Source organism: Vidua macroura, chromosome 16 (genome assembly GCF_024509145.1).
Source record: "Vidua macroura isolate BioBank_ID:100142 chromosome 16, ASM2450914v1, whole genome shotgun sequence".
Classification (NCBI taxonomy): domain Eukaryota; kingdom Metazoa; phylum Chordata; class Aves; order Passeriformes; family Viduidae; genus Vidua; species Vidua macroura.
This window is the reverse complement of record NC_071586.1, coordinates 3,006,509-3,031,822: the sequence shown is the minus strand read 5'-3', so window position 1 is coordinate 3,031,822 and position 25,314 is coordinate 3,006,509. Positions and strand designations below refer to the sequence as shown.

At 59.0% G+C, this 25,314-nt stretch overlaps 2 protein-coding genes across 3 annotated transcripts; one reads left to right on the top strand and one right to left on the bottom strand.

Annotated features, from left to right (window-relative positions):
* The first annotated feature begins 702 nt into the window (after positions 1–702).
* PERCC1 (proline and glutamate rich with coiled coil 1) lies at positions 703–4,119 on the top strand. 2 transcript variants are annotated; one of them, XM_053992187.1, is made up of 4 exons: positions 1,643–1,671; positions 1,767–1,885; positions 2,010–2,111; positions 3,250–4,119. In XM_053992187.1, exon 4 carries the CDS (start codon positions 3,282–3,284, stop codon positions 3,981–3,983), a length of 702 nt encoding a protein of 233 aa, XP_053848162.1. In that variant the 5' UTR covers positions 1,643–1,671; positions 1,767–1,885; positions 2,010–2,111; positions 3,250–3,281; the 3' UTR covers positions 3,984–4,119. The 2 variants fall into 2 exon arrangements, with proteins under 2 accessions (XP_053848161.1, XP_053848162.1); XM_053992186.1 differs by having other exon boundaries at positions 703–1,885.
* Positions 4,120–4,729: 610 nt separating this feature from the next.
* CLCN7 (chloride voltage-gated channel 7) lies at positions 4,730–24,930 on the bottom strand. The gene is made up of 25 exons (XM_053992207.1): positions 24,762–24,930; positions 17,676–17,747; positions 16,923–16,994; positions 16,625–16,690; positions 15,921–16,053; positions 15,420–15,529; positions 14,646–14,726; positions 14,199–14,261; positions 13,466–13,549; positions 13,214–13,307; positions 12,295–12,359; positions 11,739–11,855; positions 11,361–11,415; positions 10,794–10,854; positions 10,156–10,294; positions 9,818–9,911; positions 8,419–8,588; positions 8,059–8,110; positions 7,661–7,788; positions 7,432–7,517; positions 6,818–6,950; positions 6,664–6,723; positions 6,170–6,346; positions 5,985–6,065; positions 4,730–5,872 (listed from the first exon to the last, which is right to left on the bottom strand). The coding sequence occupies exons 1-25, from the start codon at positions 24,888–24,890 to the stop codon at positions 5,786–5,788; spliced, it is 2,409 nt and encodes an 802-aa protein (XP_053848182.1). The 5' UTR covers positions 24,891–24,930; the 3' UTR covers positions 4,730–5,785.
* Positions 24,931–25,314: the final 384 nt, after the last annotated feature.

The following is a 25,314-nucleotide window of genomic DNA, read 5'->3' as shown; positions in this document are numbered from 1 at the left end:
TCTCAGGGAAAGGCAGCGTGAGCCAGCCCCGGGCAGGGCTGTGCCGCCGCCCCGCTCCGGAGCAGCATCCCGGCTCAGCAGAATCAGCCTCGCCTCGGAGTGGGGTCTGCGACCTCCCTGCTTGTCTGCGGGGGTCTCTGCAGACAGCAGACCCCTTCCCTGTGGGACAGGAGCTCCTCATGCCCGGCCCTGGCAAAGTTGGAGCAGGGATGGCCGCCCTGGGCACTCGAATGGGTGCAAAGCCACATGCCCAAGGCTGCTGCAGGAGCAGCGGCGTTGCCTCTCCTTGCTGCTTGCCCTTGGTCCTGCTGAGCCCTGGGTGTTCCTTAAGTGCGTGATTCCTTCCCACAGAGGACAGACACCTCATCACTCCCAACTCTGTGAGCCAGCAGTCAGGTCATGTGCTACCCACACCTTATCCCACACCTGGACCTGCTCGCCAGCATGGCCAGACCCCTCCCACCCGGCCAAAGGGTCGGTGCAGCCCTTTCCTCCGGCCGGACTGACCCCGAGGCTGTGGGAGCTCTCCCCATCTCCTGCACTGCGGGAAGAGGGCCTGGGGCACAGGGGGCTGGGGGCAGCGGAGGAAGCCGCCTTTCCCCGGGGACCCTGCGAGGGGTGGGGATCAGGGTGGCTGTCCGGTAGCAATGCCAAGCTGTGCCAATGCCGAGCCGTGCCGGGCGGGCGGGTGGGTGACAATGGGTGACGTCAGGGAGCAGAGCGAAGGGTGCCCATGGCTAATCAGCTCCCATCCGCCGTGTTTGCCCAGCAGTGCCCGGGCGGCTGCTGCTCCCGCCCCGCTTCGCCGCTGTGAGTGTTTGGAGAGAGGAGAGGGAGCTCTGCGGAGCCGGTGCCCAGCCCTGCCCCTGCAGGGAGCCCCAGGGCTGCCGGCCCGGGGAGCCGGTGGGTGACAGCCCGGCCCAGGCTGGGACACTCCTCTCGCCAGTGCTGCACCCTGCCCGGAGCTGGGAACCCCCTCTCAGCACTGCAGACACCTCAGAACACGGTGCTCAGGGCAGGGAGGGCTCCAAGGGAGAAACTAGGAGCTGTGGTCACCCCAAAAACAGGAGAGCAGGGCAGCTCTGGAGCGGGGCTGTGGCTGTCCCCAAGCCCAGTGGCCGGTGTCCCACTCCCTGAGTGTCCCCAACAGTTATGACACAGTCTGGTGCTGTGTCAGACCCCTTCAGCTGTCAGGGGCAGGCTGTCCTGTGTCCTCTGGCCATCCTGTGTCCCCGGCCACCCTGCATCCCCAGCCATCTGTGTCCCCTGGCCCTGTTCTGTGCTGCCCCAGATGACCCCGCTGGCACATCCTGCTGCCAGGGCAGAAATGGCACCTCTGGCACAGCCTGTCTGGGACCCGAGCTGATTGCCATTGTCCCTGTCCTCACAGGGGAGCCACAGGCCATAGCGTGGGGTGAAAATGCTGTCATCCAAGTCTGTCCCCACTGGCCCAGACACTCTCCACATGGTATGTCCATCTCTGCATCCACAAGTTCCAAAATCTCTCCCAGGCCTGGCTGGGGAGCCCAACATCCATCTCGAAGGGGCACAAAGCTGGAGATGAGTGGTCTGAACCTGCATGAGGGTGGTGCAGCACCTGGGGGTACCCATGGAAAGGCTTTGCACACTGCAGCGGCAGCCCCTGTTTGCAGAGGCATGGCTCGATACGCAGTATGTTCTTCAGAAGATCCCTACTCCAGGAGTCAAAATAGCATGAAATTTAATTTTACGCCTATTTGACAAAGCTTGATTTCACCTCCAATCAGCAGGGAGATAAGAGCCCTCGGCACAAGTGTGCGGGCAGTTTGGCAGCTGGGGCTGCCGATTTAATAGGTGAATTTACAGGGACAACACTTGAAAATCCCCTGGCGAGTGAACCATTAAGGTGAGCCCTGCCTTCCATCCCCGCGTCCCTCCCCGCGCCGCTCTCCCGTTGCTGGGTGCTAAAGCAAACCCCAGCTCTGTTTACCGAGTCTACTATTACAATACGGCTACCAAATATTTGCCAGCCGTCAGCTCGCTGCTCCGCTATAAATACTTCAGGCCCAGGTGGAGGGACGGGCAGGGGGAGCGGCGCGGGAGCCTATGCATGGCCGGGCGGCAGCGCCAAGGTGAGTGTGGAACCGCGGCCCGGGCGATGCCCTCCTGTCCCGGGGGTTTCTCCGGCTGAGGCGGCGCCAGGGCAGGCTGTGGTGGCCCCGCTCCCCCCTCCCCGCAGCCCAGAGGTGAGGCTGAGCCCCCCACAGCCCCCCCGGGGCAGCACGGGGGGTACCGCGGTGGGGATGGCGCAAAGAGGGACACGCAGAGATGGCAAGGACCATCTTAGGCTGGGTGCAGTCCCGGCACCATGCTTGGTGTGCCAGGGGCAGGACTGGTTCCTCAGGATTTGGTCCTGCCCTGAGACCCTCTCAGCATGGCCAGGGGTGTCCTGCAGCGAGGCAGGGCTGGGGACCCTTGAGCACAGGTAGCATGAGCTAGAGAGGGGCCACATCCAGCTCAGCAAAACCCAGCTGTGGTCAGAGCCCACCCGGGCAGGGCAGGGCAGGGCAGGGAGGCAGTGGGTTCGCTCTGTCACCAGGAAACCCAAGGGGCCATTGTGTGGGCATGGGGCTCTGTGGCACTGAGCTGCAGGGTGGGTGCTGAGCCCCCGTTCACCTCTATGCGCAGCCCCGGGGTGAAGGGGAACATCCCTCTGCCCCACAGCTCTGGAAAACATCCCCACTGCCCTGCATCCCATGACTTGGTGTGGACATCCATGTCCCACAGATCAGTGCAACCATGCTTGCTGCCCACGTCCCATGACTTAGGGACATTCCCACTGTCCCACACCCCATGGTTTGATGGGGGCATCCCTGTTGCTTGATGTTCCAGGGCTCAGTTAGAATATCCCCACTGTTCCATGTCCTGTTGCTTGTAGGGGAATGGCATCTCTGCTACTCCGTGTCCCTACTCAGGGTTATGCTTCCACTGCCCCATATCCCATGTTTTGGTGGGGACACCCCTGCTGCCTGCTGTCCCAGGGCTGAGTGGGGATGTCCCAGGGGGAATACCCCCACTGCCCTCTTTCCCACAGCTTGGTGGGTACAATCCCACACCCCATTATTTATGGGGGACATCCCTGCTGCCCTGTGGCCCCACCTTGGCCATGGCATGGCACAACATGGTTCCCTGCCCTCTCAGGGCTGCTGGGCGGTGGGTCAGGGTTGGTGCCAGGGTGTGTCACCCTGACCCCGCTGTCCCTGCCCGCAGGGTGACTCCTGGGGGTGCCTCTGAGCGCTGACATGGCTGCGGGTGTCATCCAGCCCCTGGCCGAGCTGCGGCTGCCCTCGCCCTTCCCGCACGGCCTCCTGCTGCCCACGCACCCTGAGCCCGACTTCCCCGACCTCTCCGAGGAGGAGGAAGAGGAAGAGGAGGAAGAGGAGGAGGACGTGGAAGCAGTGGAGGAGAGCGTGAGGCCGGAGCTGGCCAGCGTCTCCAGCACTGCCGAGACCACCCTGCGTCTCCTCAAGTTTTCGGAGCACATCAGCTGCGACATCCAGCGCTACTTCGGGCGGCGGGGCCGGGAGGAGGCTGCCAGCAGCCACCCCGTGCCCCAGGACTGCGGCTCGCCCCAGAGCGCTGAGGCTGTGCCCGAGGTCGTGGCCCCGCGGGGCAGCCCGGGGGCCACACACAGGCTGGGGCCGCTGGCCGAGCTCTTTGAGTACGGCGTGCACCGGTGCCTGCCCGCACGGGCGGCCGGCGGCAAGACACAGCGGCTGGAGAGGAAGTACGGCCACATCACCCCCATGCACCGCAGGAAGCTGCCGCCCTCCTTCTGGAAAGAGCCGGGCCCAGGCCCCGCCAGCCTCCTCCACACTGGCACCCCTGACTTCAGCGACCTCCTGGCCAACTGGACAGTGGAGCCAGGGCCAGAGCTGCCGGGCACCGGGCGGGAGCTGCTGGCTCGCCCGGGGCTGGAGGCAGAGCCCTTTGCTGGGCTGTGACCCCACTGTGGCCCCGGGGGCCCTGGTCCCGCCACGTGCCACCCAGTTAATGATAAACCTGGTGGCCCCAGTGCCAGCACCAGGGCACTCGGAGCTGCCGGGTCGAAGCCGGTGATGGGACGAGTGAATAAATGACTCCCGCCAGGCACCAGTGTGTGCGGCGTCCTTTGCCACCCGCCACTGTGGTGTCCCTGCTGCCAGAGACAAAGGGCCACGGCTCGGCATGACCCTCGGGGGCTGCTGGCAGCAGCGGGAAGAGCAGGGAAGCACGGTGCCGGCAGGAGCCAGCAGCCCGTGTTTACTCTGCGGCCCAAGTCGGAGGATCCCATCCCCTTATCTCGGCCGCGCCGGGGCAAAGGGCGACGCGGGGCCTCACAAAGCACCCGGCTGTCAGCACGCAGGGGGGACCCGGCACTGCCCTGGGGACACGCTGTGCCCTACAGCTCCCCTGCCCCAGGGTAGGGCCAGGGATCTGGACCCACACAGGAGAGCAGGGCAGGCTCTTCTTCCCCACAGCTGGACCCGGCTGTTACCAGGGCCCAGCTGAGGCATCCTCTGCTTTGTGGTGGCTTTGTGTTGGTGTTGAAAGGGAAAAGAACCCGGGAAGGGGCAGCCACCCCCTGCCTTGAGCCCAGGATGCAGCTGCCCTCCAGCCCCAGCCCGTGCCCTCCCAGCAGCAGGAGTGGGGACAGGGCTCCATTCAGCCTCAAGGGAAGAAGGGAAGCAAGAGACAGGCAGCACCACAATAAAAGTACAAACAGACTTTATTTCAGCACAGATCCTGCAGACAAAAGCCTCTCCAGGCACCAGGTGAGGAAGGGGCAGTCCCAGGGCAGGGCGCAGGGCAATGCCAAGGAGAGGAGCAAGGATGTGGGAAGATGGGAGAAGTGAGGTGCCAGGGCTGGCTTTGCTCCCACCCCCAGCCAAATCCAGGACTGCTGGTGGGGTTTGGGGTGCCTGGATGGGCCCAGGCTGCTGGAAAGGGCCAGAACATGCCCCAGGAGTGACTCTGTATCCCAGTGTGGGAGCAGCAGTGGTGAGAGGACTGCAGGAGTGGCAGAGGGGCACAGGCTGCAGGACCAACATCTCCCTAGTACAAGCAGCTCTCCCTTCCCCATCCCTGCCCCAAATCCCAGGGGTGTTTCCCCACACATGGTTTGGGGTCAGAGTGGCTGAGGGAGCCAAGAAAGAGCCAGAGGCGGCAGCTGCAGAACCAGGGGAGCCCTTTTATTGCACAGCCAAGCAGGGCACATCCCCCTCCTCAGTCCCAAGGAGCAGGGAGGCAACCCCAGAGCTCAGCCCAACCCAGCAAGCAGGACCACAGGGCAGCAGGGAATGGGGGCCTGGGGGCAGGAGGGAGCCCCATGGTGTCCCCTCTGCTCCTCTCACAGGCCCTGCAGCCGAAGCCAGGGCAGGGCTAAGTCCCAGACAGCCCAGACTGGGAGGATGAGGCAACAGAGGCCACGTATGGTGTCAGAGAACTGTGCCCAGCTCAGTAGGGCAATCCTGCTCCCCATGGAACACTCCAGCCTTCACCCAACCTTCGAGGAGAGCCTATTCCAGGAGCTAACAGAGCCAAGGGTGAATTGTGATCCCTCAGGGAAGCAGAGGAAGGGGTGACAAGAGGAGGCAGTAGACGTGGGAAGGCAGCAGCAGGCAGGAGGGCCGGGGCAGCACGGCCATGCCAGTGCTCCAGGCACTGTGATGCCTGCAGGGGCTGGCCCAGTCCTCTCCCCACCTCCTGCAAAAGGGGGTCCCCAGCTCCGAGGGGCCGGGGCACATCTCTGCTGGGCCACACTGCCTCACGTCTGTGCCAGCGAGAGCTCCTCCAGGCCCTCCTTGCCCAGGCGGTACCTGGCGAGGTCCTTGCGGGTCACCATTCCCACCACCTGCCAGAACAGGGACAGGGTAGAGCCCGATGTGGGCACACAGCCTGGGGACAGCACGTCCCTGTCCCCTGGAGGAGCCCAGGCTGCTTGGACACAGCGAGCAGGGACTCACCTCGTTGCGATTGTCCACGACCACCAAGTGCCGCAGGCCCAGGGCTCGGAACAGCTTGAACACCCGTGGCAGAGACGCCTCCTGCAAGGCAGAACGGGGCTGGGGGGGGCTGCAGCACCCCCAGCCAGCCCCCACTGCCCACCCTGGTCCCTGGGGAGCTGTGCAGCGGGGTCCCTGGCCATTACCTGGGGCACGGTGTAGGGCGAGGGGTTCATGAACTCGCTGAGATCAATCATGCACTCGCGCTCGTCCTGGGAGACGTGAATGGACTGGATGGGGGGGAAGCGGGGGTAGGCGTCCCGAAAATCCTTCAGCTTCAGCCGCCGCTGCACCAGGTTCAGGTTGGCCCTTTCCACAAAAACCTCGGGAGGAAAGAGATGGTTGGGGACTATCCCACAGAGCTCACAGGCACCAAGACAATGCACAGGGCCAGGTAGGGACAGATGGACCACCCGCAGAAGCACAGCCTGCTTCCCACTCAGTCAGGGTTTGTGAGCCCAGTGGGGTGCAGGATGGTGCTGGGGTAACCCCACCACCAAATGGCAGCACCCACCATCCCCCTGGGTGAGCTGAGGGAGATGACAGGGACCCTCTGCCAGCTGAGCAAGGCAGGCAGCAAGGGGCCTGAGACAGGACTGGGACAGCAGACACAACCCAGTCTCCAGGCAGCAGCACCCACCTTGTGCTTCAGCAGGACGATGAGCTGGGAACGCAGGATCAGACCCCGCAGCCCGGCAACCTGCAACAGGCACCGCGTGTGAGGGTCCCACACTGCAGCCAGCCCTCGTGTGGCCACCCCAGCTGCATCCCCGCCCCAGGGCCACCCAGCCTACCTGCGTGGTGGCAGGGTTGCTCTCCACCACGGGGAAGCCGTTGTGGTTGGAGGAGGTGTCACTGAGGATGTCCACGACCGTGCCCACGCGCTCGATCCTCCGCAGGCAGGTGACAGGAGTGCTCATCACCTCCCTGCAGGGAAAGCTCTGGGTGAAACACAGCCCCGTGGCAGCACGCACTGAATCCTGCAATCACACACTGGTTTGGTGGGGACATATAAGCTCATCTCATTCCAAACCCCTTCCATGGGCAGGGACACCTTCCACTATCCCAGGTGGCTCCAAGCCCCATCCAACCTGGCCTTGGACAATTCCAGGGATGGGGCAGCCACAGCTTCTCTGGGCACCCTGTGCCAGGGCCTCAGCACCCTCAAACCCTAAATATCCCCCCAACACACATAACTCTTCAGTGCTGATGCCTCCTCTATCCCCAAAAGCTGCCAGGGAGAGAGGAAGGAACACACTGCAGATCACATCCCTGCTGGGAAAGAAGCTGAGCTGTGGTACCAGGGGACAGCAGGCTCCTGCAACCAAAATGTCACCACCTCTACTCCCAGCTCAGGCCAACAGTGTGGTCCAAAGGCTGCTGCCACAGCAATGCCCAGCCCACCTACCTGGCTGTGAGGGAGTGGGATGTCACTGGGGCCTCCCAGTGCAGGAAGGGGACACTTTGCAGCTGGATGTGCATGTCGTACAGTCCCTGCAACAAGAGCCAAGCCATCAGGAGAAGCCTGGTGAGGTGGCAAAGGCCACAGCCAGGCAGCAGCTCATCCCCTACAGTGAGCACATGCCTGTCCTGGCCCCCCATGGCCCCCCAGCCCTGGGGAGCACACCAGCCCTCACCTCCACGAAGTAGTCTCCCACAATCTTTGCTGTCATCAGCACCAGCATGATGGGGAAGCCATAGGTGACGTTGCCTGTTGCCTCCATCATGATGACCGTGAGACTCAGCGTCATCCGCACGATCCCACCTGCCAGAGGCACCCGGGGGTTTAGAAGGGCAAGGAAACACAGAGTGAGGGCATCACAGAATACCTGAGGGCCCTGAATCTCTCAGTGATCCAGGACTGCCCACCCAGGGGCACCCTGGCTGAGCCCAGCCCCCACTGTGCTTGGCAGGGTGATTAAGAAGTTCACAGCCAGGCTGGGCTTCAGCTGGGAAGGAAGCTGTCAGGGAAGCAGGGGGTGCTTTTTCCCTTGACATCTTTACCCCAACCAACATTGTGCCATGGGGAACTCACCCAGCTGTGCAGCAGCTCCCATCAGGGCGTACTTCCCAGGATCAGCCCAGATCTGAGCACAGGAAAGAAAAGGAGCCAAGTCACCTGCTGGCTCCAGGGCATTCAGTGATAAGCAGAGTCCTGGTCCCCAAACCCTCCTCCAAAGTGGGGAGAGGTGCCTGAGGCTGCCTGAACAACCCAGCTGCTGGCAGGGCTCCTCTGGGACGTGGGGAGGTCCAGACCCAGCTCACGAAGACATCAAGCGAGGAGCCAGCCCTCTTCAGAGCTTTCAGCCAGCTCCAGGCACGCTGCCTGAACATGCCACCAGCCCAGCAGCGAGGCAGGAGGGCAGGGTGCCAGGGCTTCCCAGGCAGGACTCACCGAGCCCTTGGTCAGGTAGGACAGGGAGATGCCGAAGAGCCTCCCCCAGGCTGCCCCGATCAGCAGGGAGGGGATGAAGACCCCTGCAGACACTGTCAGGCCATAGGTCCAGCAGGCCAGGAAGAAATACATCAGTGTGAACATGCCCAGTGTCATGGGGTTGTAGGAGCCTGGGGTGGGGACAGAACAGAGTCAGTACTGGTCCCACAGCCCAGGGGACACTGTGATGGGCAGTGGCCACGGATCAGGCAGCAGCAGCCCCACAATACACTGCCAGCAGCAAGAGCCCCTCTTCTTGGGCTGTAGCTCCTGCCCTGGCAGCACAGGTACAGCCTTGCAAACTGGCTCTTCAGGTTACTTCTGCCCCCTCCAGCACCCCCCACCCAGCCAGTGCCATCCCAAGCCCTCACATCCCATTCCTCCATCTCGTCACTCGTCCCCTCCCAGCCCTGTGGTTCCCAGATGCCCACGATGAACTTCAAAGCCCCAAGGGAGGGACTGCCAGGGCTGAAGGACAAGGCTGGGAGGACAGAGGTCCCACTGGCAGCTTTGGGATCAACATGCTTTGCAGAACATGTCCTGCAAAGTCCCTCCCATCTTGCAGCTCCCACAGCTGCTCCAGCCAGTGCCATGCAGTCCCACAGCACAGGCTGTGCCATCCCAGAGAGACCCTGCTGACCCCACAACCCAGCTAAGTGCTATTTTGGGATTGCTGAGCAGCCCAGTCTAGTTTAAACAAGTAGTTTGCAACCCCTCCTTCAGCCTTGAGTCAGGGAGAACCCAGCAGTGCAGGGAGCAGCCCCAAGACACAGGATGGTCATCCCTTGGCTGCAGGTGGCCAAGCTGCACCCTCTGGGCTGAGGATCTCTCTGTTCCCCACCCACGTGCAGCTGGGCACAGAACTCAGATTCCACAGCAGGCAGAAGAGATGCTGGGGTTACACCAGGTCCAAGGAAAACGGAGCTAGAACCGGGGAATCAAACTGCATTTCTCAAGCAAATCCAAACCCCAAGATCCACCTCCACAACCTGCCCAGAAGGTAAAGTCATTATGGGGCAAGAGGCCCTGCTAATTAAGAAAACATCCCAGTGACATTTCCAGAACAGACTTCAGACAGACAGCAAGGGTCAGACACACTCTCACACAATTCAGAAGCAACACAGCCTGCAAATGTGCACAAAAAAAACCACATCCTTGGCCCCACAGCCTCCCAACACCACAGCCCTTTGGCTGAGGTCAGAGGTGCCACCAGGCACAGCACTCATCCTCCTTCCACCACTGGAGCATGGTGTTTTGTGCCCTCATGGGCTGATCATCCTCTGCCTTGTCCCAGCAGTGGCCAAGGAACACATGGACCCTCTCTGCTGACGTTCAAGGCCTCACTGCTGGGTGCACTGACCTGGAGGGTCATGGAAGAGGTTGACGACACTCTTCTCGGGTGTGTTGAAGAAGGCAGTGGCCATGGAGTTGTACTCTCCATCAGCACAGAAAAGCTGAAAAGGCAAGATAAGAAAGGGCTAGAAGTGGCAGGGAAGGCTGGGGGACGTGTGCCAGTGAGGAGGCAGCTCTGGGCAGGGAGGACACCTACAGCATCCTTGGGTCTCCAGCTCTGCCTGCACTGGAGGGCATCAACTGCGGAGCTCCGGTGTCCCAAACCCAGCAGGGTCTTGTCTCCCTGCTGAGCCCCCAGGCTCGGGGTGCCCCCCACCCTGAATGCTGTTCTGCAGCACGTCCTACCTGCAGGGGATATGCCACAGAGCTCCCCTGGATGGGCTGGCAATCTCTTGAGCAGTAAATCATGACAAACCCCACGGTCGCCGTCACTGCTGCCACCAGCATGGCCTCGACCACCTGGAGGCAGGGCCGGTGGATGTACCTGTGAAGAGAACAGGGGAATGACAGTGGCACCCAGGGCTGTGGACAGCATCAGCCCAGCCTGGCTGGGCATGTCACATCAGGCACATGACTGTCTGGCTGCCTCTGCTCCCTGCCCAGATCCTGCCAGGCTGTCCTGCTGCTTGAAAAGCTGGTGACAGGTATTGGCTGGGCCAGACTGATCTCAGGTGGCTTTAGCAGCTCTCTCCCTTCTCTTAGTCCTCTCAGAGCACATGACAGTCAGGTCTGCAGCGTCTGCACCTCTCTGGGCCCTCCAGTCACTGGAGGGAAATATTTGGCAGGGTCAGAGCAGTGCTGGGATGCTGTGGGTCACAGCCTCAGGCAGTGAGAGGCACATGGCATCTTTCAGGAACTGCTGTTGCTCACATTAAATGAGAGATTAAATGGAGCCTTGCTCCATGTGGGAATACCACTTTGAGGGAATGCAGAAGGCACCAGCCAACCCATGTCAATCCCCTTCATTACCTGTGGGCTCTTACCTGATCCGGAACATCGTCAACCAGTAATTGAGGGCATTGAACAGGGCTCCGAGGATCCCACCTGCAAATGTGAGAGAGGAGAAGCTCAGCACGCAGGGCCCAGGCTGCTCACAACACAAGGAACCTCTGAAGATCATCCACAATCCATCCAGAGTGACCAAGAGCCCTGGGACATGTGGATGCTGTCCCTGAAGCCAGCCAGGACCTGTCACCTGCCTGGTACCAGCTGCAGGTGGCCAGGGGCCAATGTCACAGTGCTGGCACCAGGCAGGCAAAGGACAGGCCAAATCCATGGGCATAAGGGACTCACATGGCAGCAAGAGACTGCCCAGGACTGCAACACACTGACCCTGCTCAACATGGGTTAAAGGGACTTGACTTTGCTACTAGGGCTGGGACAGGATCCAGCTCTCATCCCTGCATAAGCCCCACAAGCAGCCTCTGCTCCAGAATTTAATGGATTCCCCATTTTCCCCAGGAAACTGGACACCAAAGCTTTTTAGACCCAGACAGAGAACAGAGGAAATTATTCAGACTAATCAAATGGAAACAGCAGCATTCTCTTACCAACCACTCCCATAAAGATGAAGATAGGAATTTCCTGGATTGTGTATCCCATTTTCTGCAAGCAAGAAAGAAGTGGGTTTCAGATCTCCTGGCCCATCTGCAGTCCCACACTCAGTCACTGACTGCTGGGACAGCACAACTCTGTGCTGGCACGAGGCTTCCAGAGCTGCCCCAAAGTCTCCCCTGAACAGCCCACAGCCTCCAGAAATTCCTTCTGCTGGGGCTGGTGGAGCTGAGATCTGGCCAGACCCCACAGCCTGGTACGGCAGAGCTGCCTCAGCCCCAAGCGAGGTTATAGACAAATTGATGTCCCCAGAGCTGCTAAGGACTGTTCCTAACCCCTCCCCAGAGCCCTGCATGGAGAATACCTGTGCCTACCTCGCTGTCAAATCTGCCAAAGTTGATAAGCCCAGGGCTGGAGAGATCCCAGGCATTGCCGTGGTAAACGCTCAGGACAGAGTTCAGCGTGAAGGTGGAGATCATGGAGGCAAAGAACTGGAAGGAGATGCAGCCCAGAGTCACTGCCAAATGCCTCCAGCCCTATTTCCTCACCACACGCCCCGTGCACTACCCCAAACCACCCCCAAGGCCCTTGGGCAGGGCTTGGTGCCCATGGTGGGGACAGGAGGTCACATTCCCTGTGGTGGCACTTTGGGTGCACTTTTGGGCAGCTTACACTGACCAGGGTCTCACTTCTCTTTTTGCCTCTCTGTTACCCTGGGGCACAGCTCAAGGCAGCCCCCTTGGAAAGGAGCTGGCAGCAAGATGGAGCTCAGCCAGGCCCAAATTCAGCCCCTGAGGAGCAGGGCACAGGAGGGGAGCTGGGATGCTGTTCCCTGGATGGGTTCTCACTGGAGCAGGGCTGTCAGGAGGCCTGGGGCTGCAGGGCACCCAGAAAAGAACCAGCAGCTCTCCACTGCTCTCCAGCACTTACGATTCTCCACGTCAGGAACTGGTTCCAGAAGGAAGCCCCTTCCTCCAAGCTGAACAGGACACCCCCTGCAAACACAAGATACAACATCTACACAAGGGGCATGTGCCACAGCCCCTTGGCTACAGCACCCAAGAGTGACCCCAGGCCATGTGCCCACACTGCCCAGACCCTCTCACAGGCAAGCTCACCAAGCCATCAGTGATGTACTGATCACAGCAAAGCCCCCCACTGCCATTCTCCATCCCAGGGAGGCAACATTTGGGATCTGAGGCAGATGAGCCCCTTGGCCTTGGGCAGGGCCAGCACCTGCATGGCATGGCAGGAAAACTTGGAAGGCCCCCGCAGTGCCCTATGCAGATCCCAACAGCTGCCTCCAAGCAGGTGGGAGCAACCTCCTGAGGAAATCCATGTCCAGGCACTGCTCAGTGCCAGAGAGCACCAACTCAAAGTGAAATAGAACAGACTCAAGACAACGTCGTCACTGAAGTTCAAAATAATTAGACTAGAAATTTCAACATCAAAAATACAAGAAATCTCACCCTAGAAATATCTAAAATAGAAGATGACAGAACAAACAATCAAACCACAAAAAAATACAACTTCAAAGCAAAGTCAGCACCTTTTAAAAGAGAACAATTAAGTTCAATCTGCTTTAAGAATTACAAATTATAAACTTACTCCACTTTTTAACCTACTAAGAGAAGACGAGAACATCAAATCTCCAAGAACTTTGACCTTTAAAACTCAAAAAACCCTTAAAAAAAATCACTGAAACTCTTCCAAAAAAACCAAACACATCATACTCCAAAAAAAACCTTTTTCCTCACAGTGTTAAAAAAAAATACAACTTTATAATCTCATATTTCAGTAAGACTCTTCTGAAAAAAATCCTTTGTTAATAATAAAATAAGACACACACCCACGGGGGCACCGAATGCAGCCGAGACGCCGGCGGCAGCTCCGGCCGACACAAAATCCCTCTTTTCTGTGTCTCTGCGGAAGTACTCGAAGATCTGAAACAGGAGTGGAGGCAGCTTCAGGGCTGGCCACGGGCCTCAGTTTAGGCAAGACACAGGGCATGGCCAAGGATGATGCCAAGCCACCAGTGGGAACAGCCTGGTCTGGCACAGAAGGGCACCTGCAGCACAGCCCCTCGGAACTCAACACCAACCTTGAAGTCTCGCTTTAAGGACGTGGATCTTCCCTGGGAGATCCCGGCAGCGATCACGGATCCAGAGTGAATCATGGGTCCTTCCTAGGGGCCAGAGAGCACAGTCAGATCGGGGAAGGAAGAACAGGCATGGCTGAATGCTGCCCACCAGCTTGCAGTCCTGAAGCTGGATTGGGAGTATTTCCCTCAGGGAAATACACACCTTGACATTTTCCCCCCTTCCCATCCTGGAGGTGTTCAAGACCAGGTTGGACAGAACTCTGAGCAATCTGGTCTAGTGAAAGGTATTTCTGCCCATGGAAGGGATTTGGAATGAGATGATCTTTAGGATCTCTTCCAACCCAAACCATTCTATGGTTTTATGAAATCCTTATTCTAGCATGTGCCTCTCTTGCCCACCTCCCACTAGCTGAGGAAACAAGTGTTTTCCTTGCCTGCCTTCAATCCCAGCCAGAAAGGTCCCAGTGGGGCACCCAACTCTCTCCCATCTACTGTTTGCAGGGGCAGCCACTGATGGACAGGGGCTGCTGCTCTCTGCCCTCAGCCAAGCCACACACAGGCTGGCACGGTGGCACCGTGTGCCCCTAAGCTTGGCAGTGCCAGTCACCTTGGCCAGCAGACACCAGGGAGTAACACTGGGAAGTCACCGTGGGGCCCCCAGCACCCTGTCCCCAGCACAGGACCGGTGACAGGCTGTGACAAGTGCCAGCAGCGAGGACTTTGTGCACATCACCTTCCCAACAGCCAGGCCGCCGACCACCGAGAGGATGACCCCGCAGACTTTGATCACCAGGGTCTGCACAACAGAGAAGGGCACAGCACGTCACAGGGGTGGCACGAGGAACACGAGCATGGCAGCCACAGGGGACACAGACCCAGAGGGCCCCGAGGCATGGGAGGAGCCAACGACCCCGGGGAACTCGTGTGATTCTCAGCCCCCCCACTGTGGCAACAGGGTTGGTCAATTTTCTTCTTGGCCAGAGCAAAAGTCCACCCAAAGCTGCTCTTCCCAGGGCCAGCTGCTGGTCCCAGGGCAGGAGATTTAACCTCTGGGCACTGGGGGACAAACAGCTATGGAGCTGGGAGCTCATGCCAGCTCCTGCTGTGCTACAGATTGGGCAGGGACTACTCCAGGAGGACACAATGTGCCCAGGCCATCCCACCACCTCCTGCTTCCTACCTTGAGCCGGACAACATGTGGAATCTTCACGCCGTTGAGGTAACATTTGATCTGGGGAATGCCACTGCCAGCTGCCACGGGCTGCAGGGAGCAGGGAGAGCTGTCACACACAGGATGGGGACACACCAGCCACCTTACCCCTGTCTCTCAGCACAAGGGCACACACAGCACACCCTCAGGGTGGCTCTGAGATGAGGCTAAAGCTTATCAACAGGCTCTAGAGATGGGCTCGAGGGAGACACCCACTTCCTAAGGGCAAATGTGCCAAGGAAAAAGGAGCTGGATGGGTTCTTGGGGACACTCAGGTGTTCCCCCACCCTGTCACAGCTACAGAAGGGTCACACTTGGTGGCCAGGGAGAACAAAGGCAAAGCCACAAGGAAGACACTGTGGATTAGAGTGATCCATGGGGAGTCCCAGACTCTGGCTTGTCCTCCAGAGGCTGTAGCTGAGGCACCCAGCCAGACTGGTCTCTGCTGGTACTCGGGTACACCCAACACACCGTGGCCCTGATCTATGGCCAAGGCTTGGGAGAGCTGCATCCCTGCCCAAGGCAGGAGCACAGCCTCTGCCCCAGGCTGCCAGCACATCCCCTGGCAGTCTGCCAGCCCCACAGAAACCCCACAGCACACCTGGAGCCAACCCTGAGGAGCTGGTGCTACCAGGAGCCAAACTGGCAGAAACACATTCCCTGTTCACAAAATTTCGCATGTTTTCTGGAAACATGACCCTGCTTTGCCCAGGTAAAGAACCCAAAACAGTTCCAAACTCTTACCTCTATGAAGGCAACGATCAGAGAGCCCACCATCACCACGCTGGCATTCAGGGTGGCCCAGAGTAACAGGGAGAAAGAGAGGCCCCCTTTGGCTGTGAACTTGTCAATGTCTGGGGCAGCAGCTCAAGGAAAAGCCAATATTGGCTTGGGTACCATCCCTCCCATCACAGCATCTCACAGAATCACAGGGTGGTTTGGGTTGGATGCCACCTTAAAGCATGCTAGCTCCAACCCCCTGCCATGGGCAGGGATGCCATTCACTAGACCAGGTTGCTCCAAGCCCACTGTCACTCAGAGCATCCAGGGCAGCTGAAATGAGCCTCCTCTGGTACGGCAGTGCCCAGGCACAGCTCAGCCCTGCAGAGCAGCTGGGCAGCAGAGTCTGTGCCACCAAACCGGAGCGAGGAAGCGCTGCCCTCTTCCCCCGTGACCCCTCTCTCACGGCTCCCAGGAGATCCCAGAGGTCCCAGCTGGCCAGCAGCCAGTGCTCTGTGAGGATACTGTCCTTCACCACCCGGTACTTGAGCCCAGCCAGGTTCTCCACCACGATGTCGATGAAGCAGGCGACGAGGCCGGTGAGGATGCCGATCATGGCGCAGATCACCCAGCGCTTGATCTCCACTGTGCGGAAAGCCTGAGGGGCAGACAGCACTCACACCCTGCTGCCATCCAGCCTGGCATCGAGGGGACCCCAACACACCTGCCACACTCCCAAGCCCGGGAAGCTGCGAGGAGAGCCAGGGAGCACCAGTGCTGGCTGACCCAGCGAAGCCTGGACACAATTTACTGATTTTAAGCAGTGCTCTTGTTCCTCTGTGGGATCCCTAAGGTGCTTTTCCAGTTGCCTGCCTCCATTAGGCCCATCCTGTTGGGATTCTTGCTGTGGAACTGATTCCCAAAGCCCCCAGGGCAGATGTTTCACATGACTCCAAAAGTCCCTCTGCTCAGGGACCTGCCCCATACCACCAGGCAATGCCACCATGTGCACCCAGATTAGCTCCCATTCCAACCACCTCATGCTGGGTCCTTGATCCTGTGGTTTCACAGCTTGTCACAAGCTGGTCAGTGCCCATAAACCCATCCCAGCTCAGCCTAGGCTTTAAGCACAACCTCCTCTGGCACAGAGAAGCCCCCAGCAGCCAGGCAGGGGGAACAGCTTCCCTGATCCAGCTGAGATGATCTGTGGGCAGCCCAGCAAGACTCACCGCATGGTTTATCCTCCTCTCCTCCTCCAGGAATAGCTGGTTTTCACTGTTGTCATAGTCCAAGCTCTAGTTTGGGAAAGGGAGATGCTGTTACTGTGTACCACCAGGCAAAGAGGCCCCCATGCTGGGGAGTGCTGCCCTCAGCCCCTCACCTTGCTCCTGTTATCATTTTCCTTCCTCCATTCCACTCCTTCCACACTGAAACCGCCCTCAAGGGGCAGCTGTGAGCCCTGGCCCCTCACAGCTCACCTGCTGCATGCCAGAGGGCAGACCCAAGAAGGAGCAGATGGGCACGTACCTCGTACTTGAGTGACAGCAGCTTCTCGTTGTGGGGGATCTCGTTGGGACGCTGCCGAGGGACCTCTGTCTCCTGTGGGATGTGATGCTCAGCTTAGGATGGTCAGGTCGGAGTCCAGCCCTCCCATCCACGTGCAACTGTTGGTTCAACTCCTTTTGATGCTCAGGTGATGCAGAGGACTGCAGGTGCAAGCTGCCTGGCAGGCAGGGATCTGGGATGATTTTCCACCACTTGGTGGATGTTTTGTTTTGGTGGGATTTAAGGCAGCTGGACCAGCTGTCAGGGTGCACCCTCACCAAGCACCCCTCCACCCCCAGGGAGGATGTCTCCCCAGGAGCACGTGGAGGGTTTGCCCAGCTGAGTACCACACTGCCACACTGACCTGGCACTGAATCCAAGCAACTCCGTGCCCTGATGGAGGGCAACCTTTCAGCTCAGCAGGAAATTCCTCAGGCCAAAAGCAAGGAGCTATTTCAAGCAAGCCCACGTTTTTGGGCAGAAACCAAATTCTGTTTCCCAAACGCCTTTGACCGTGCAAGCCGTTCCCAGCCCCGAATTAGGGCATTTACTGAAGATCCCAGAGGGGCCCCTGGGGCAGCAGCAGCTGCCCACGCCACAGAGGTCACCCAGCCCAGGAAGAAGAGCTGGAGTCCTCGTGGAACAAGCGGAATGTGAAGGAGGGAACAGCAGCAGCTGTTACTGGAAGAAGGGAAGGGCTCTCAGTAACAGTGGGCCCCTCTCTGTGCCACTCACCAGCTCATGGATGTCCTCGTTGAGGTCCACATTGCTGAGCTGCCCGATGCGCAGGAAGGAGGAAGGAGTGAGCTGAGGAGAGGAGGGGAAATGAGGTCAACTCCTGAATACACTTCAAATCTCTCAGGAGGATGGAGCAGGCATGCAAGACGCTCGTGCTCTGCCTCCCTCGCAGAGCTCTGCCCGCCTGCCACCGCCAGAGCCCCCCAAAATGCAGCACCTGCTCTCAGAGGACACACCAAGGAGGTGGGATCCAACACCCTGGAGGGAACCCGAGGCAGCAGCAGCCTGCCAGGATTTGGGTGAACTGCTCCAACCTGTCAGCTGGCAGAGCCAGCTCACCTGGGGAGGTGCCATCCAGCAGCGGCTCACTGGGGACTGGCCACCGCCAGCCCCTGGCACGGAGCGCCGTGCCGACAAACCTGTGCCGAGCAGCACGTTCCACACTCCCCTGGGGCTGGGGAGGGACAGAGCCCCTGCACAACGTGCCACCTGCACAGCCACAAGCTCACCACGACGTGCCCTCAGCTGCCGGGCCCAGCCAGCAGCAAGGGACAGCTGAGGGCACGTCTGGCTCTGCCATCTGCTCCATGGCAGTGGCTCCCAGCCGGGAGAGCAGCACATCACATCAGCGTGTTTGTCACCCCCCAAGCAGCTGACAGCCAGGCTGGCTGCCAGCCAGGAGACACAGGAGGAAGTGGGGGCACCGTTCCTGCCCAGCCTTGGGGACTTTGGTGTCTCTCTCAGCCAGCCCTGGTGTGATGCTGGGAAGCAGCATTTGCATCTCCCTCTGGGGAGCAGCTTCTTCTTTCACTGGTGATCACTTGGGGTTTTTAGCAGCCGAGCAGTTGCATAGCACGGGAGTTTTTTGACTTTTTGGGCACCTCTGTCTCCTGGATGAGGCAAGCAGGGGCTTGGGCTGCAGCTGAGCAGTGCCACAGGGGGACCCAGCTGGGGCAGGCAGGCTGCTGTCACCCCTCCGTCGCTGCAAAACACAGGGATGCACAAGGATCTGAGCACTGTCCCCAAGAACAGCCCAAACACCATTCCTCAGCATTAGGATCTTCCCCCCCAGAGCCTCACCCTTCCCCAGCTGCCAGGTTAAAGAACTGGAGGATAAAAGAGGGATGGTGAGCAACAGCAGGGCTCTGGCATGTCAGTCTCTCTCTGCTGGCAGGTCCCAGATCGAGCCCCTCGCTGCTTTAATCCCCACGATCCCGTCTGGAACGTGCAGCTCCCAAAGCTGCTGGGAGCCCTGCACGTCACTGCAGAGAAAGAATATCCTTTGTGTTTGCAGCCTGACCTATTTTCCTATTTTCCCCTCTGCTCCACACTCTCCTTTACTCCCTGACCTGCAGATGGGTTCTGCCCCAGCTTCTCAAACCCTCTCTGGTGCCCTTTAGCCCCCAGTAGCTCCGGCCCACACCGCTCCATGCTGCCATTTCCAGACACTGGTTTGGCAAAACCATCTTGGGCTTTGCTTCTGGTCCACGATGGCTCCACACTCCCAGTGGAAAGGATCCAGGTGGAGCCTTTTCCCAGCAGCCAGAGCAGACCACAGTGGCTTCTAAGAGCTGGGTACACACAAAGCTGTCACCTCCCTGACCTTAGGGTCACGAGCTGGATAGAGGAACTGCCTGTTCCAGTGCCTGCCGGTGCCCAGCTGCTCTGGTGGCAGGCTGAGGTCCCAGCCAGGCCCCCACCATCCCGGGGAGGGGGAAGGACACATTCCTTGCCCTGAAACCTGGAGGGACAAAGCTGACACATTGCAAAGGAACACACCCCCACGGGGACTGAGGAAGCACAAGGCTTTAAGGCTCCTGTTAGGTGCCACACATCTAGGGCAAGATCAAGGCAAGGAGATGGAAAACGTCGCTCATGCCATGTCCTTTGTATAAGACCTCAGGCAGGACCAGCCCTTCACAGAAAATTCTCCTTCTGTTAGCTATGGGGTCTGCAGACTGACCAAATGTGGCTGAACCAGTGACATCTCACCCTCTTCCCTCCTTCCCTGTGGAGAAAGCAGCCAGGGCTCAGCAGCTCAACTCCCCACTGATTGAGCACCAGCAGGACACAAGCACAGATGAAGGGAAAGGAGGTGCAGTGGAGCCTGAAGCTGAACTTCCTTAGACAAGCAGCATATTTTTAATTTCCTCCCCCTGAGCCATGGCACCCCTCTGGCATCTGCAAGCAGAGGCCTGGCTCCTGTCTCACCACCACAGGGATCACATGCCAGGAGGGCAGGAAAGAGCTACTTCCAGCAGCACCCAAGAATGGTAAGAGAAAATGGAGAGATTCAGGCAGCCTGGAGCCAAGAGAAAAGGTTATTTGTGCACAGCTCAAAGACTCCCTGAGCAATGCCCTCCTTGGGATGTTTTCAAACTCAGCCAAGGCAGCTGCTGATCCTGGGTACGTGTGATGTTGGTGTGACTGTGCTGTGATTATCTCCACATAAAAACATGCACTGCTGCCAAAACCCAGAGGGCACAGATGGGTTAACAGCTCTCCTGCCCCAGGAGAGGCTCTGGGACACGCTGAGCCTCACTCTGCCAGTGGCACACGAGCACCCAGCCCTCAGCCCATTTGGGGATAAAGTTAATTTCATCCTGAGCTCTGCAAAGAGATGTCTGGAGCCTTGGTCTGAATCAAAATAAGTTATCATCGGTGTTAGTGGGCAGGAATGTTGGCAGGCAGGGCTGCTTCTCCAAGGGACCTCACCAGGCTGCAGGGATGCCCCCAAATTCAACAGAGGCAAATATAAAGCCCTGCACCTGGGATGGATGAGTCCCAGTGGTCAGAAAGTAGCTCAGCTGAAAAAGTCTTGCAGCAACCTGGTGGGTGAGTGAAGAGGTGTCAGTGGTACAGACCTGGAGTGGAGGTGGTCAACCCCCTCCTGGGTGGTGCAAGACCACTGCCAGAAGGTCTGGGGAAGGGATCCCACACCTCCACCTGGACCTGCAATAGCACACCTGGGGCTTGGCATCCACTTTGGGCTTCCTGGGACAGAAAAGGCACAGAAAGTGAGCTCAGCAAGAGAGTTAGGGGCTGGAGCACATGGCAAGATATACAAGAAGAAGCTGGTCCTTCTTAAGGAGTTCTTTATGCCATCCCCAGATACCCAATAAGAGGTTACAGACAGGACAAAGCCAGACCTCCCTTGAAGCTTTGCATTGATGGGACAAGGAGCAGTGAATAAACTGTAGTAAGGGAACTTCTGCTTAGATATCAGAGCCAAATGTTCACCCTGTGGCTGGTGACACACTGAACTTGGGGCCAAATAGGGTGCAGAGTAGTTACCCAAAGCTCCTCTGGATGTGTCCCTCAGGAATCTGCTCTTAGCAGAGCCCCTAGCTCAAGCCCCCTCAGGGACTCCTGAGGTCCCTTTCCCTTTGTCATGCTGGCACCCACTCTGAGACCAGCAAGAGCAAATTGAGGATCAACCTCAACATGAAAAGAATCTAGCAGATCTCAACCACCACCTTCCAGTCACGGCCTGGATGCATGATCTCCATGATCCAACCCAGGCTGAGTGCACAGCGACCAAGCCCCAAACATCACTCTGGAGAACCATCAACAGGGAGTGTCTGCCTCTGCTCCACAGGGATGAGCCAGTGAGGCTCCTCCCTGCAAGACATGACCCAGCATGAGGAGACTCCCCTAGCACTGCCCCTTGTCACCGTCCTGTGCTCAGTAAGGAGCTGGCAGCACGTGACTTTCCGTTATTGATGAGATAAAGCCCAGCACAGACCACAGAAGGAGCCCACAGAAGCTGTGGGAGGGAAGGAGGAGGATTTCCAGCCCCCAGGGCCCTCTTGGCTGCAGAACACTCTGCCCCTCGTACCAGCCTGGGTGGAAGACTCCAGGCTGTGTCACCGGTGTGTCACCAGCATGAGAACCCTGTCACCAGCTCTGGCAGTGAACGGGGGAGATGAGCTGCAGGGCTTTTGAAACCCCCCTCCTCTGACACACAGCCACAGCTGAGACAGGCTTCAAACCCACCCAGCATCATCCCCAAAATGCTTCACGGCAGGAGAGAACAGGGCTCCTCACCTCCAGGCTCATAACAGGGGACAAAGCACCTGACTCTCCCCAAGGTGTCACCACTTGGCTGTGCTTTTGCTTCCAGGCTCCTGCTGCCACTGCCAGGGCACAGCTCCTGATCGACCCTCACCTCCACGAGGATGGGAAATGCTGTCCTTGCCCCAGCCTTTCCCTTGGCACAGGAGCAGCACAAGGATGAAGCACTGCCACAGTCCCTGATGGCTTGAGCGACCTGCAGAACACTTCCCGAAGTTCCCGTGCTGGGGGAGGCTCCTGCCACCACTCGGGGGCAGTGGCTCTCCAGGGCAGTCACCTCCAGGCTCACAAGAGCAGGGACAAGCAGCCTCTCTGCCAGTAACTTGGGGTGTGCAATCTGCAGCCCATCTGCCAGGAATCAGGGCTCACCCAGCACTCATACTTCCCTTTTTCTGCCTCCTCCCACCAAGATTTCTTGATTGCAGCCTGGCCACTTTCATGCACCTTGTTACTTGAGATTAAAGAAAATGAGACCAGCAACATCCAGAGATGCAGAATAAACGCACAGGGGCTAAGAAGCACAGCCTGCCCAGCAGCAGCCTGGTCTTCATGATGGTGAGCCCTTGTTGCAGGCACCCTTTGAAGCAGGAGCATTAAACCAATCCCAAAATCAAGGCACTTCAGCACAAATATCTTCGATGGTAGCGAAGGAGAAACGTTCTTCCACAAAAAAAAATGGTTCATGATGGAAATTGGCTGCTCTTACTAACATTTTCCACCCACTTCCCAGCCTGAGAACCAACACACGTGGCTCAAGAACAGAGGAAAGGGACAGCCCACAGCAGGCGTGATGCTCAGACACACAGGCTGCCTCTCACTCCTTGAGATGCTCCAGGCACCAGAAAGCCCTGGTGAGAGGATGAAGCCAGCTCAGCTGGCCCCAAAGCAGAGCAGACCTCAGGGACAGGCCTCTCACACCCCCTCCACGGCCACAGGTGGGTTTAGCCAGCCTCTCCTCACCAGCACTCAATCTCAGTCCCCCTCAGCTGTCAGCTGAGGAGCTGCAGACCTGTGTTTCCTCTGGCCACCTTAAGATCACTTTCATTTCCATTAAACAAGCACGTGACAAAGAGAAGAAGCAGTGTTAGGGGACATTTTTCTTGTATTACCACAACCCAGGTTTAAATCTCCCCTGAGCTAAGCAGCCCCAGCCCCAGCCTCTCTTTATTTCTCCCCCAAAGCTGCGCTGCCTTCCTGCTTCAATCCACACGACTGAAAGGCATCTGGGGCCAAGGAGAGGCAGCTGCCCAACAGCAAAATACAGCCCCAGCCCTACAGTGACAACCCAGCTGCCACTGCCAGGGGCACGTGTGGTCTGGAGCTCCAGCAAGGTACTCCCTCCTCTCCTCCCTTGCCCAGGAAAATGCCACGTAGTACCATGTCACCAGCTGGGACCTGAGCTGCCTGCACTGTGCAGGGACACAGTGACAATAAATCACATTGGTAGGGCTGGGTGCCCACCTCCAACCGCCCCTGCTGCAGCAGGCCTCAGGCACTTCTTCCAAACCACCAGGAAAACCCTCTCCTAATGACCCCCAGCCATGAGATCTGGTTAATCCCTACTCTAACACCCTTCAAACCCCCAGAACTCCCTATGTGCTGTAAAGATACTCCTGTTGCACTGCCCAGGAGGATTATTTTTATTTTCACCCCAGAACAGCTGCCATGGCACAGCTGCCTCCTTCCAGCTGCCATTCCCTGCTCCCAGAGCACTACACAAGGCTCTTCCAGCCTAACGAGCCCTGCATTTCCCTCTAATTAGCCTGCTGTTCTGACTTGCCCAGGAGCAGGGCAGCACAGAATCGTGCTGGCCCAGACATCCCTGCTAACAGCTTCCAGGATCTGGCACTGCTCCTCCCGATCTAAGCTCAGGTCTCCAAGAAAACTCTCCACAGGAAATTCCAGGATGCCACCTGGAAGCAATGCCTGTCCCACCTGGTGCTGGCACAAAAGTGCTCCATGGTCCCATCCTGACATCCCATCCACACCACAGCCCACCCACCCCCAGCTTCACTCTGGAACAGGTGCTCAGTGCCTCAGTTTTCTTCACGGAGCTGCATGAGGGGGAGAGAGCACCAGGCAGGCAGCCTGAGGGCACACTGGAGAGAAGATCTCCTCATTTGATTACCCCAAATTAACTTGGCAGAAGGAACTGGCCTCCCTCTGTGACACGGCCCACCTCGGGCCTGCTTTGTGCCAGTGTAGCTCCACACATGCCACAGGACACCCTGCACCACTCCAGTGTTACAGGCCCTTGTGTCTGAGCCCTACCTGGTGATCAGCAGCAGCACGTCAGGCCTCAGGCTCTCACAGAAAGACATTCTTAGTAGAAATTCATTTAGCACAAATTAATTTTACATGCACAGATACAGACAGAACAAGGGGGAATGGCTTCAACCTAAACAAAAGGAGACTAGATTGGATGGCAGTAGGAAATGAGGGTGGTGAGGCCCTGGCACAGGTTTCCAGAGCTGGTGGCTGTCCTATCCCTGGAAGTGTTCAAAGCCAGGTTGGACAGGGTTGGAGCCACCTGGTCTGGTGGAAGGTGTCCTTGCCCATGGCGGGGGTAGAACAGGAGGAGCTTTAAGGTCCCTTCCAACCCAATCCACGCCGTGATTCTCTGAATGAGGAGCGCAGCCCCAGCGGGCAGGAGCCGGGCCCTGCTCGGCACGAGGTGCCGCTGGCAGGGACAGTCCCACGGCGGAGGAGCAGCGGCCAAGGCTGCAGCAGGGACGGAGCCGGCTGGGCACTGACTCAGTCGCACGCTCAGATTTTCCCCCACGAGTGCCCCGTGTCCCGGCCACGGCTCCCCCCGGCCCCTCGTCCCGACAGGTTCTGCTTTCCCAGCCCCGAGCGACCCCGACCGCCCCCGCCCAGCCCCGGGGCAACGATCGCGGTTCAGCACTACCGGGGAGGGAGGGGGGCGCACACACGACCCCGCCGCGCGGCCCCGGCCCTCCCCGTGCTCCGTCCGGCGCAGAGCCCCCCGCTCCCGGGGGCGGTGCCCACCTGCCGGCCGCTGCCCGCCGCACCCGGGCCGGTACCGTTGAGCAGCGGGGTGGTTTCGCCCGCACGCCCGTCCTCGTCGTCGTCGCGGTCGCGGCCGGACCAGGACACCTTCTTGGCGACGTTGGCCATGCGGGGCGGCGGCGGCAGCGGCTCCTCCGCCGGGCCTGCCCCGCCGCTCGGTCATGTGACCGCCGCCACCGCCATCACGTGCCCGTCAGGGCGGCCGGGGGCGCCCCGAGGCACCATGGGAGTTGTAGTTCCGGCGGGGGGCCTGCGCCCGGAGCGCCGGCGGGACGGGACAGGACGGGACGGGACAGGACAGGATAGGATAGGATAGGATAGGATAGGATAGGATAGGATAGGATAGGATAGGATAGGATAGGATAGGATAGGATAGGATAGGATAGGATAGGATAGGATGGGATGGGATGGGATGGGATGGGATGGGATGGGATGGGATAGGATAGGATAGGATAGGATAGGATAGGATAGGATAGGATAGGACAGGACAGGACAGGATAGGACGGGACGGGACCCCGGGGGCGGCGGCCCG

Bases quoted from the DNA above. Each gene is read 5' to 3' on its own strand.
- CLCN7 (XM_053992207.1), bottom strand. From the start codon at position 24,890: ATGGCCAACGTCGCCAAGAAGGTGTCCTGGTCCGGCCGCGACCGCGAC. The intron at 16,995-17,675 runs GTGAGTGGCACA...CACATCCCACAG, and splicing joins ACGAGGACATCCATGAGCTG to GAGACAGAGGTCCCTCGGCA. The intron at 7,518-7,660 runs GTGAGGGCTGGT...CTCTTGTTGCAG, and splicing joins TGGGAGACTACTTCGTGGAG to GGACTGTACGACATGCACAT.
- PERCC1 (XM_053992186.1), top strand. From the start codon at position 3,282: ATGGCTGCGGGTGTCATCCAGCCCCTGGCCGAGCTGCGGCTGCCCTCG.